The sequence below is a fragment of the Plecotus auritus genome (assembly GCF_963455305.1).
Source record: "Plecotus auritus genome assembly, chromosome: 3".
Taxonomy (NCBI): domain Eukaryota; kingdom Metazoa; phylum Chordata; class Mammalia; order Chiroptera; family Vespertilionidae; genus Plecotus; species Plecotus auritus.
The window spans coordinates 67,818,814-67,832,477 of NC_137772.1; the positions used below are offsets into that span (position 1 = coordinate 67,818,814).

Consider the following 13,664-nt stretch of genomic DNA (forward strand, 5'->3'; position numbering starts at 1 on the left):
TTTACCTGGTTCACACTCTGAGCATGGTGCTAATGAGTTCAAAGCAAACAGCAGCATCAAAAAGCCAAATGTTTTCCGATATAATTATCTCTGTCTTCTCCACATAAGTATTTAACCTTTTATCTTTATAATGATGGTCCTTCTTTTTATTTTAAGTTGCTTCAAAACTGTCTGGGATTTGATATGACATAAAGAAAATGCATAAAGCATTGCATTCTGTCTATATTAACTCCATCAAATAATATTTATGAGTTCAAAATCAAGGCTATTTGAAATGGAAGCCATTGCCTATTTTAAGTTTCCTAATTCTGTTTTGGTTTTCCATGATTCTTCAAAGATTCTTAGGATAAATATTTTTAGTAATAATCTACCTGTTCTTGAAGGATCCTTTATGTATTCTGTCTGACATTAGTGACTTGAACTTCAGCTCTGATTTTATAATTTGTTTCTTATTTTTTCTAGTTCAGCAGTCATCAGCCATGGTAAAGAATATTCAAGCAAAATTTTTAAAAAATAAGTAGTTCTTATTTACAGTATTTTGGTGTCATTTTGTGCAGCATGTTAACTTACATTACTCTCAGCAACATGGTGGAGTATGTAAGGCAATAGAAGTATTTCAACTTGGTGAAGATATTTAACTATTATGATGGTGTGGATGAGTCCGAGACATTAAACAGTGGTTCTCAACCTTCCTAATGCTGCGACCCTTTAATACAGTTTCTCATGGTGTGGTGACCCTCAACCATAAAATTATTTTCGTTGCTACTTCATAACTGTAATTTTGCTACTGTTATGAATCGTAATGTAAATATCTGTGTTTTCCGATAGTCTTAGGGGACCCCACTGCTGTCAGACCCACAGGTTGAGAACCGCTAGCAGGGTCCCCTAAGACCATCGGAAAACACAGATATTTACATTACGATTCATAACAGTAGCAAAATTACAGTTATGAAGTAACAATGAAAATAATTTTATGGTTGGGGGTCACCACAACATGAGGAACTGTATTAAAGGGTTGTGGCATTAGAAAGGTTGAGAACCACTGCACTAATAGCTCCAGTACTATGGTATTAGCATTAGGTATAAAACAAAATACATCAAAATATCTTTATGTTCACAGGTTAAAAAAAAAAAGACCCTTGTATGACAAGAGTTTGAAATTCCTAATTAAATATTTTAATACTCAGGTAACAGAGAGTATGGTTTAGTTAATGATAGGTAGCCAAACAAATATGTCTAATTATTTTGGAGTAAACAACATGTTTTCCTAAATGACTCATATTTATTGGAACTCATAACAACCTTGTTCTTTCTCTCTAAGACAAAAAATGAACTAATAACAGAATATAAGCTAAGCAGGTTTGGATATATGACATCCAACCAGTTCTGTTTTTCCCCAGCACTTCTAAATCAAACATGATATGTGAGCATATATAAATTTTAGACTCTGGAAATAGCCTAATTCCAAGTTAGACTCTGGTATCACCTAAACCAATTAGGAACCATTTGAGGGTGTTTTTTTTTCCCTTTTCTTTTGCTAAAACAGAGTACTTAAATGGGGATATTTTAAATTCTGCCCCTAATTAATTGTACCTTTAAACATAGCTTTTCCCTCATTTTAAAATAAAGCAATTTGATGAAATTGAGCCAGAAGATTTCAGTGTTTATGTGTGCTACCTTGGATCCACGGAGCTCAGATCGTTCTCCAGAAACAGCTTTAGAGATTACATTACAGTCACTCATGAGAAGGCTGTTTTTCCTATTTATGCAAAGTACTGGTATTACTGCTGACATTTCATTAGGGTGAAGTTAATCCTCTAAAAGATAGTAACTTGTTTATTCCCTCCCACCACTGAAATAACAGCTGAACATCTGTAGCACCTGTGACTAGTATTTACTTTTACTTAGTAGTCTTGTTTCCATTGTTAAAATGCCATTGACATCCTTCTAAGTGGTCTCCAATGGTGTGGAGTAAATGCCTGCTCTTGCCATCATTTTCATTGTAAACGCATCTTGACAATGTCAGGTTCCAGTCAGAGTCTATCAGTGTCACTCACTAAGAAGTGGTGTGACCGTTAGTCCCTTTGAGATTTGCCTCCTTTATCAGGGTCAGCCTGTGGGAAAATCTGAACAAATGAGTTGCATGTCAACATACCTATAAAGGATAATAATATTTGAACATACTTTTGCTATTCTAATGTATGGTTGTTTAAAAGACATTTATTTTTTACAGATCACTTCATTTTGTGTTTGATTATTTTACATGCATCCCAGCAAAAAGTTTTATAAAGTAATACTGTATTGGCTTCTCTTTTGAAATCTAAGCCTCATTATATACACTTAGAACTCAGTAATAAATATAATCATTTGGGCTAGGATTTTAATTGATGCTACTCATACAGATACTCAAAGTTTGTTTTTTTCATTAAAGAGAAACAGTATTAATATCCTTACCCAAAACATTTTTCATTTTTCTTTTGTACCTAAAAATTGTGTTTAAAAAAATAAAGTGATCTTTCTTTCAATAATGATTATCTCCAAATTTAATCACTCCTTAATTTTTTTTATTCATGGTAACCTTTTGTCTTTGAAATTTTGTCTCAATAATTTGAAGTTTCAATTGATTTGTAAAGTGACATTTCAACTCTTCTTTCCCTTTATTTCAGTTTATTTACAAGAACCAGTTACTAAAATTTTATTTATAATACAGCCATATCTGTTGTTGGTTCTGTTAACTATGCTATGGTCCCACACAAGAACAAAAGGTACCAGGTACTCCTCATTTTAAAGAAAGTAAAAAATGAAATAGAATTGGTATTTGTTAAGAGCAGTTGAATCAGCATTACTATCCTATCACTCTATACTCCACAAATATGCTCCTACCATTTGGAAGGGGAAAGACTGCAGGGAGAGAAGATTTAAAGAAAAAATTATAGTGAAGAGATAGCACCTAATGGGGAGGGCTGTGTCTTAGTGATCCCTTTTATTTAATTGATTTTTTTATTGATTGAGGTATTACATATGTATCCATATCCCCCATTGCCCCCCCACCCCACTCCCGTACATGCCCTCATCCCCCTGCTGTCTCTGTCCATTGGTTATGCTTATATGCATGCATACAAGTTTTTTGGTTTATCTCCCCCCTTACCCCCCACCCTCCCCTACCTTCCCTCTGAGGTTTGAGCATCTGATCGATGCTTCTCTGTCTCTGAATCCCTTTTTTGAGGGTCCTTTTTCACCACCAAGTAAAGGGAAGGGAGTTCCAAGAGAATTACTCAAGGATCACACATGTCTCCACCTCATTTCATATTGGAATTTCTGCTTTGATGTGAACTGATGCTTTGTTTTTTGTATACATTTGAGCAGGGTGATAAGGAATGGAGAAAGTGTGTCAGGATAGAGCGAGTGGACATCATCAGGACAACCAGACCCACTCCAGGAGAAGGCCTAGTGTCAAGGGACAATGGCAATTTAGGAAGATCAGGAAGCTAAAGGGACTTATACATTAGGAGGTTCCCTTGGAAAGCCTCCGTTAAGGACCAGACATTACTTAATAGGAGATACTTAGCATTTAGACACATCAAAGGCCCATAAGCACAGCCATAGAAGTGACCGTACAAGGAAGACTTGAGCAGGAACCGGTTGGATAGGAGACCTTTATGTCACTACCCAGTAGAAGCAGTGGAGGAGGAGGACAGATGCAGAGCCAGGCTGGCCAGTGTTGATGGGATGGTGAGGCAGAGATAAATGTTAACTAGAATACTCAAAATCTGCTCAAGGTTATTAAAAGGCAGGAAAGGGAAAGTGACAGAGCATGTTTAAAGGTGATAATTAGAGGGAAATTAACACCATTTTATATTTGTAACCCATCAGTTCTGACTGTTCAGTATCTGGTTACCCTTAGAGCAGTGACGGCTTTACTGTCTTTACAACCTATCCCACCATAAAATATGTATCATAAAATACAACAAAAAATATGAATTGGAGGCAAGCCAAGGAAAATGCTCTGAGATAATAATAAAAAAAACCCACAGAAATAGTGTATCAGGTTTTTTTTTGCTTTTTCAGAACCTATAACCATGTTTTAATGGGGTGCTGTGGGTTTAAGGGAGAGAGAATCTCCCATACATAGTCCTTACAGCTTGAATTCAGTTAAACTAAATTTAAGATCACCTTGTTAGTCACTGAGGAAGACACATCTTTTACATGAAAGGAAAACTAAGCCCATGAAATCACTTTTTGGACATAAGTCCCATATATTTGAACATGTGCTTATTGATACTTTTTTTTTTCTTTATCAAGGTATTTCATATATCTCTTTTTCTCCCCATTGCCCCCCCTCCAGCACATGCCCTTATCCCCCTTGTGTCTGTGTCCATTGGTTATGTTTATATGCATGCATGCAAGCCTTTTGGTTGATCTCTACCTCTCCCCCCACCCTCCCTTGACTTCCCTCTGAGGTTTGATGGTCTGTTCCATGCTTCTCTGTCTCTATTTTTGTTCATCAGTTTATGTTGTTCATTATATTCCACAAATGAGTGAGATCATGTGATATTTTTCTTTCTCTGACTGGCTTATTTCACTTAGCATAATGCTCTCCAGGTCCATCCATGCTGTTGCGGATGGTAGGAACTCCTTCTTTTTTACAGCAGCGTAGTATTCCATTGTGTAGATGTACCACAGCTTTTTAATCCACTATCTGCTGATGGGCACTTAGGCTGTTTCCAAATCTTAGCTATTGTGAATTGTGCTGCTATGATGTCAGTGTAATTAGGCAGGGTAAGTAAACTTTTTCAGATAATGTAAATGCATAATTGGGACTTTTTAGCTAGAGACCAAATTGGTAGTTGGTCTTAATTACAATTTTCTCTCTTGCATTCGTATACCACTTACATCTGGTTACTGCAAGACTGTACATGTGTTAATATCACCCCACCAAAAATCATGCCACAGCATCAGTAGCTGCCCTCATGGTGCTTCTGGTTACACTCATTAATTTCATCATATAGAAGCTGGCTGTCATGTTTGGCTACCAGCAGTGCGCATCTGCCTACATCTGTTTAAGCAGGTGCCTAGCTAAGACTGTTCCAGTGCTCCTCCGCATCTATTTGTAGAACTAGACCTAAGATATCCCATTAGAGCCCTCCCCTCAACATTAAAATCTGATTATAGATTAAATAATCAGAGAAGGGATGCAGCCTCTGAATCTTTTCATGAGCTGATGACCATTTTCTTGGGCTCAAAACATTATACATATTTTATTATATTTTATGAGGTTTTTTTTTATTACATGCTCCAACACCCTGTTATAGTACATGCTCTTTGAGGCTCTACTAGGGCTATCTCAACTTAGTCTTTTTATTCCAATGTGAAGTCAAAGAAACAGCATGATTTTACAAGAATCAAAGAGGAGAAATGAATCAGTTATTTTCCGTTTCTTTCTAACTCCCCTTACCAAATATTGAAATGTTTCTTGTATATTGAATCTTCTGTCTCTTGCAAGTTTTCATGTGATCATAATAGTAAACCTTTATCTTAATGTTATATATGTCTACTGTGTGTTTGTGTGTAGGCATAATAGCTTATATCACTAAATATATTGGCTTAAACCAAAGCACTTGAAGTTATACATTTAATAACTGTGGGCATGTCTTGTTCTAAGTGGCCTACTTTTAATTCTTATTTATTCATGCTAATAGAAGAGATGGGTGTTATAAATAATGCAGAAATCACTTACAGCTGACTTAGTTACATATTGTATATTTTCATCAGACTTAGTTTCTTAATTGTTTGCTCTATTTATTACCTAAATGAACTAACATCATGTGTATTTAACAAATGATGATTGGTAGAGATGTCTAGCAGCATTTTATGTAGTGGGAAAATTCCATCTAGTGTTATAAACTTGCTATGGAAAATTCATATATAGATGATTAATATTTATCCTTACACAAGGGCCTGATGTCCTACGATGCAAAATAGATGTGAAAACAGATAGTATTTTGTCTATACCCTGTTTTCCAGATGATTTAATCAGAATTTCAGCTTAATGTTTTACACCTTGATAATGTGAATAAATAGGATTATAGTGCCTTTCTATTGATATATGAGTGAAATTAAAATATATTTGAAAAAATGACTTTTCCCATTTATTAACTGGCAATCAGAATTCAAATAAAAAAAGAAATTAGTTCAAGTAAACAGAAAAACAGTAGATAATAGTTATAAACAGAACTTAAACTGAATCTAAAATAATGGATATGAATATCATTCTCTATTCCATATATTAATTATCCTCAAATAAACAATCTATTATAAAAATACAATCCTTGCATTGTTGGATATTTTAAATGACATATAACATTAGAGAAAATTAACTATTAATTATATATTTCCAATGCGGTTCTCATATTCAAATAACATCTATTGCAGTATTGTTTCTATATCCAAATAGTGAATATGCCCCATTTCTTGTATTAATTGATAACATAAAAAGTAAACAAGCAATGACAAAAATTTGCATATACTTTCATAAAGGCAATATAATGTAGAAATGTTTAAACTGTTTTGTCTCTGAATATTCTCCTGACATCATATATTTGAAAAATTCACATATTTATAGTTTTTGCACATTTGACTAGGACCTTGATATAAATATCAAATAAGTAATGAGTAGAGAAATAAAGTACATAAATTTGTGAATATAAAAGTAAACATTTACATCACAGTATAGGAGTAAACTCGAAGAATTTTTCATGTGAGTCATTTTTGTATGAAACTATAAACTTATTTTTATGCCAAAAGCTGTCATGGTTTCTTATAAAATAATAAAGATAATAACGATATACATTTAATTGATTCTTTTCATTGTCTAATAAAATTGCTTTGTTTGATTGCTGAAGAATTTGAATTGAGTTTTCATTATCCACTTCTGAACAATTTACTCTAAGATCCAGACAGTATTGAGCTAATGAGTTTGAATTTATATTGAACCTTAACTGTCTTCATGAAGTAAATGGGAAAAAATCATGGCAGTAACTAAGTATTCTTCATTAAAAACTGTGTTGTAGAGATTTTACAATGAAGCTTTTAATAGAGCTAAAACATTTAAATTGGAGCTTTACCAACTTTGCAGTTTCTAAGCATATTACATAAAAATATGGTATCTTTTTTTTTAAGAGGAAATCTCATAAGCTGAAAGGGATATTACAAAACATTTTTAAGTGGGTAGTTCATATATTTGACAGATTCAGTTAAGCAATAAATTAGTGTTAAAATAATTTAATTTGGTGACATCAAAATTTAAATGACGTGGCCACCAATACTGAAATGCGAGCCCTTGAATGTAGTGTTTTGACTTTAGCACTGATGTTAACACAGTCATAAACTTTTATTTCTCTGAAGTTGAAAACAAATGATGTATCTATTAATTCACATATATTTAATTTATTTCTTTGACATTATTTTCATTTGTAAAACAATATTTTGAGTTCTCTCCACTATGTCTAACAAGGTTGGGGATTTAATGGTTCCATGTTTAGGATTTGCTGTGGAATTAAGTGAGGAACTTTAACTCTGAATGGAAACCAGGATATTGTTTACAAGGATGCCTTTGCATTCTATAACTATCAGAGTGCTTCATTTCAAGGAAGTAACAGATTATTTAGGCATATAATAGAGCCCACTTTATATTTAGATGGTTAGTTGAACAAGATTAGACTCTGCAAATAGGCTAACTGCTGTAGAAATGTTACTTTTTTTGTAAATTGAGAAATTATCAAGAAATAGAAAAACAGAAAGAAAACAGGGTTTAGGGGAAACTAGCTTATTTCCTAAGAAATCACTTAGCCAATCTCCAAAATGGAATATTCTTTTAAGGTCTCGTTTCAAGTTAGTCATTAGAAGATTGGGAATAATATTGTATCCAAATAATTTATATTCATTCCCCACAGGCAGAATGATGGTTCTCTGAGTAAGAAATTACTGTACTCTCCCCCACGCCAGGGATCTCAGGCTTCTGTTATCCACCCCTGCATGCCAAGGGCACTTAGCCTTCCAGTTGGTCATCCTCTCCACCAAATTCAGCAGGGCCACCTTCTGCCAACTGGTATGATGGCATTTTTTAGCACTAAAATGGTAGTTGCAAAGAAAAAAAATATAGGACATAATAGGAACATACTACATTAGAAAACTAATTGTGATAAGTTAAAGGAAACCCTAGTATTTTAAGTAAGAATTAGGCTGGTCAGAAGAATAATTTGGCAAAGAAATAACCATTTATACTACACACATGAAGAGTGGTGATGTGATAAAACATGGCATCAAACTAGTTAGCTAATGGGGGAATAAGGACACATATGTAATACCTTAATCAATAAAGAAATTTAATTTTTTTAAAAAACTAGTTAGCTGTAAGCTTAATTTCCCTGAGTGACAAGCGGGTTTTGTTGCATACAAAGAGGAGTGATATTTCTCATTTGACTGTCATTATTAGGACATTATTGAATGGTTCAATTTTCAACAATGTATGTTTTTAACCATTTTAATAAATGGTATATGCCATGTTTCATAGTGTTATTTGACCAGAGCAATGATGATATATGTGTATTTTTTATTTTTTATAGGACTGGAACTTCCTTTTATGATGATGCCCCACCCTCTAATTCCTGTCAGCCTACCTCCAGCATCTGTCACCATGGCAATGAGCCAGATGAACCATCTCAGCACCATTGCAAATATGGCGGCAGCAGCGCAAGTTCAGAGTCCCCCATCCAGAGTGGAGACATCTGTTATTAAGGTAATTGTTTCCTCACAGGATTGTTTTGGATGACACCAAACATCATCTTAAGCCACTGTCTCTTAATCTGTTTTTCTTTTCCACAAGTAATTCTTACTTCAGAAAGTTAAATGATAGTGAGTAGATTATGGAAAAAAAAATAACTTGTGGTAATTGGAACCAGGGGTATAAGATTTAAGCAGGCTAGGCTAATTTCAAGTTCTCTACTATGTCAATTAAAGGAGAAACATAGGACATTAAATGATATGTTTAAATTTTGTGTGTGCTTATATGTATGGTTGTGTGTGTGCATGCATGCATCCATGCATGTGTGTGTTTGTGGTGTTATGAATCTTAATATGTGGAAAATAGTGATATGTTTTCAGAAGACCAGAGTATTAAATTATGGCTCTGCCACTTACTAGCTGTGATACTTGCATTAGAGCTCTGGTGAACTCAAACCCATGTGAAACTTAGGTTGTAGCAGCTTAAATTCATCTCTCAAACACTGTCTGGCCATAGGATTTGGCATTGGGAAAAAAAAAAGAAATTGAAAGCATTGAACAAAAGAAAATTATTTAGATGAACACAATGCCTCTGTAATATTGTAATTTGCTTTCAATGTAAACTTTCATCATGAAGTTTACCCAGTATTTAATTTAAACTTTCTCTGGCTGATTGTCTTGTACTACAGGAAATATTTTTGTGAAAATAATTCTAAGGAGGGAATGAACATATACTGTTTAGAAAATATTAATTCTAATTTAAACAGCTAATAGACACTATAAGACACTATATATTCTATAAGAATATATTAAATTATTATAATCTCTGTAGTAGTCTATTATGTATCAGTGAGACCCATATATCTTTATTACTTAACATTCATGGAACATGAAGAAATAAGCTTGAAATATTAGATGTTATATAATTGAGCTTCCCCATTGTGGATAAATAACTCCTGTATCCTCCTTATCCATTTTTATTTATTTATTTATTTATTTTTCAGTTTTATTTTTATTTTTATTTTTTTTTCAAATTTTTTATTAAGGTATTATATGTGTACATATCTTACCATTGCCCCCCCCCACCCCACTCCCATACCTGCCCTCAACCCCCCAATGTTTTGCATCCATTGGTTACTCTTATATGCATGCATACAAGTCCTTCAGTTGATCTCTTATTTCCCCCACCTCTCCCTAACCTTACCGCTGTAATTAGACACTCTGTTTGATGCTTTACTGCCTCTGTAACTATCTTTTGGTTCATCAGATTATAATGTTTTTCATTATCCCTAAATGAGTGAGATCATGTGGTATTTTTCTTTCATTGACTGGCTTATTTCACTTAGCATAATGTTCTCTAATTCCATCCAGGTGTCTACAAATGGTAGTAATTCCTTCTTTTTTATGGCAGCATAGTATTCCATTGTGTAGATGTACCATAGTTTTCTGATCCAGTCATCTGCTGACGGGCACCTAGGCTGTTTCCAAATCTTAGCTATTGTAAATTGTGCTGCTATGAACATAGGGGTGCATATATCCTTTCTGATTGGTGTTTCTGGTTTCTTAGGATATATTCCTAGGAGTGGGATTACTGGGTCATATGAGAGTTCCATTTTCAGTTTTTTGAGGAAACTCCATACTGTTCTCCACAGTGGCTGCACCAGTCTGCATTCCCACCAGCAGTGCACGAGGGTTCCTTTTTCTCCGCATCCTCGCCAACACTTGTCGTTTGTTGATTTGTTGATGATAGCCATTCTGACAGGTGTGAGATGGTATCGCATTGTCGTTTTGATTTGCATCTCTCGGATAATAAGTGACTTTGAGCATGTTTTCATGTGTCTCTTGGCCTTCCTTCTGTCTTCTTTCGAAAAGATTCTATTTAGGTCCGTTGCCCATTTTTTTATTGGATCATTTATCTTCCTTTTTATTAAGTTGTATAAGCTGCCTGTAGATGTTGGAAATTAAACCTTTATCAGTGATACCATTTGCAAATATGTTCTCCCATACAGTGGGGTTTCTTGTTGTTTTGTTGATGGTTTCTTTTGCTGTGCAAAAGCTTTTTATTTTGATGTAGTCCCATTTGTTTATTTTCTCTTTGGCTTCCATTGCCCTAGGGGCAGTATCACTGAAAAAGTTCTTTTGGCATATGTCTGAGATTTTGCTGCCTGAGGATTCCTCTAGTATTTTTATGGTTTCCCGTCTTATATTTAAGTCCTGTATCCATTTTGAGTTTATTTTTGTGTATGGTGTAAGTTGGTGATCTAGTTTCATTTTTTTGCATGTATCTGTCCAATTTTCCCAACACCATTTATTGAAGAGACTGTCTTGACTCCATTGTATGCTCATGCCTCCTTTGTCAAATATTAATTGCGCATATTGGTTTGGGTCGATATCTGGATTCTCTATTCTATTCCATTGATCTATATGTCTGTTCTTGTGCCAGTACCAGGCTGTTTTGAGGACAGTGGCTTTGTAATACAGCTTGAAATCTGGTATTGAGATCCATCCTACTTTATTCTTCTTTCTCAGGATTGCTGTGGCTATTCGGGGTCTTTTTTTATTCCAGGTGAATTTTTGGAGAGTTCTTTCTAGGTCTGTGAAATATGCTGTTGGTATTTTAATGGGGAGTGCATTGAATCTATAGATTGCTTTGGGTAGTATGGACATTTTGATGATGTTGATTCTACCAATCCATGAACATGGTATGTTCTTCCATCTGTTTACATCTTCCTCTATCTCTTTTTTCAGTGTCCTGTAGTTTTCCGCATATAGGTCTTTTACCTCCTTGGTTAGGTTTATTCCTAAGTATCTTAATTTTTTTGGTGCGATGGAAAATGGGATTGCTTTTTTAGTCTCTCTTTCTGTAAGTTCACTGTTGGTGTATAGAAATGCCATAGATTTCTTGGCGTTAATTTTGTATCCTGCTACCTTGCCGAATTCATTTATTAAGTCTGTTAGTTTTTTGATAGAGTCTTTCGGGTTTTTAATGTACAATATCATGTCATCTGCAAATAAGGACAGCTTTACTTCTTCTTTTCCAATTTGGATGCCTTTTATTTCTTCTTCTTGTCTAATTGCAATGGCTAATACTTCCAGTACTATGTCAAACAGGAGTGGTGAGAGTGGGCATCCTTGTCTTGTTCCTGTTCTTAGGGGAAATGGTTTTAGTTTTTGCCCATTGAGTATGATGTTAGCTGTGGGTTTATCATATATAGCTTTTATTAAGTTGAGGTATGATCCTTCTATTCCCACCTTGTTGAGAGTTTTTATCAAGAAAGGGTGTTGGATTTTGTCAAATGCTTTTTCTGCATCAATTGATATGACTATGTGATTTTTATCTTTCAATTTGTTTATGTGATGTATCACATTTATTGATTTTCGGATATTGAACCATCCTTGCATTCCTGGGATAAACCCTACTTGGTCATGGTGTATGATCTTTCTGATGTACTGCTGGATCCGATTTGCTAGAATTTTGTTGAGGATTTTGGCATCTACATTCATGAGGGATATTGGCCTGTAATTCTCTTTCATTGTGTTGTCTTTATCTGGTTTTGGTATTAGGGTGATGCTGGCTTCATAGAAGGAGCTTGGAAGTGTTCCTTCCTCTTGAATTTTTTGGAATAGTCTGAGGAGGATAGGTTTTAGTTCTTCCTTGAATGTTTGGTAAAACTCTCCTGTGAAGCCGTCTGGCCCCGGGCTTTTGTTTGCCGGAAGCTCTTTGATGACTGCTTCAATTTCTTCCATAGTTACTGGCATATTGAGCTGTTTATATTCTTCCTGATTGAGTTTTGGAAGGTTATATTTTTCTAGGAATATGTCCATTTCCTCCAGGTTGTCCAGTTTGTTGGAATAGAGTTGTTCGTAGTATTTTTTAACAATCCTTTGTATTTCGGCGGGATCTGTTGTTATTTCACCTCTTTCATTTCTGATTTTGTTTATTTGGGTCCTCTCTCTTTGCTTCTTGGTGAGCCTGGCTAGAGGTTCATCAATCTTGTTTATCCTTTCAAAGAACCAGCTCTTGGTTTTGTTGATCTTTTGTATTGTTTCTTTGGTCTCTATGTCGTTTATCTGTGCTCTAATCTTTATTATTTCCTTCCTTCTGCTTACACTGGGCTTTCCTTGTTGCTCTTTTTCTAACTCTTTGAGTTGTAGGGTTAGGTAATTTATTACCCCTGTTTCTTGTTTTTTGCAGTAGGATGGTAGAGCTATGAACTTCCCTCTCAAGACTGCTTTCGCTGTGTCCCATAGATTTTGGATTGTAGTGTTTTCATTGTCATTTGTTGTCATGATGTTTTTTATTTCTTCTTTGATCTCTCTGGTAACCCAGTCATGGTTTAATAACATGCTGTTTAGTCTCCATGTGTTTGATTTCTTTGGGTTGTTTTTATTGTAGTTGATTTCCAGTTTTATGCCACTGTGGTCTGAGAAGATGCTTGATATGATTTCTATCTTCTTGAATTTGAAGAGACTTTGCCTATGTCCCAACATATGGTCTATCTTTGAAAATGACCCGTGTTCACTTGAGAAGAATGTATATTCTGTGGCTTTGGGGTGAAATGTTCTGAAGATGTCAATTAATTCCATCTGGTCTAGTGAGTCATTTAGGATTGATGTTTCTTTGCTGATTTTTTGTTTAGAGGATTTGTCCAATGGTGATAGTGGGGTATTAAAGTCTCCTACTATGATTGTATTGCTGTCAATCTCTCCCTTGATATCCTCCAGGAGTTTTTTTATGTATTTGGGTGCTCCTGTATTGGGTGCATATATGTTTACCAGAGTTATTTCTTCTTGTTGGATTGCTCCCTTTAGTATTATGAAGTGGCCTTCCTTATCTCTTGTTATGTCCTTCAGTTTGAGATCTAATTTGTCAGATATAAGTA

The 13,664-nt window shown here is 34.7% G+C and overlaps 1 protein-coding gene across 2 annotated transcripts in view; it reads left to right on the forward strand.

Moving 5' to 3' along the window:
* The window catches only part of DACH1 (dachshund family transcription factor 1), a gene marked incomplete at both ends in the record, with an annotated part of 442,851 nt that overhangs the window by 290,282 nt on the left and 138,905 nt on the right, over positions 1–13,664 (forward strand). For both annotated transcript variants that reach the window (XM_080661465.1, XM_080661464.1), the window contains one exon: positions 8,625–8,797. In XM_080661465.1, the coding sequence (XP_080517591.1) occupies positions 8,625–8,797 (173 nt within the window). The remainder of the gene's footprint in view (positions 1–8,624; positions 8,798–13,664) is intronic.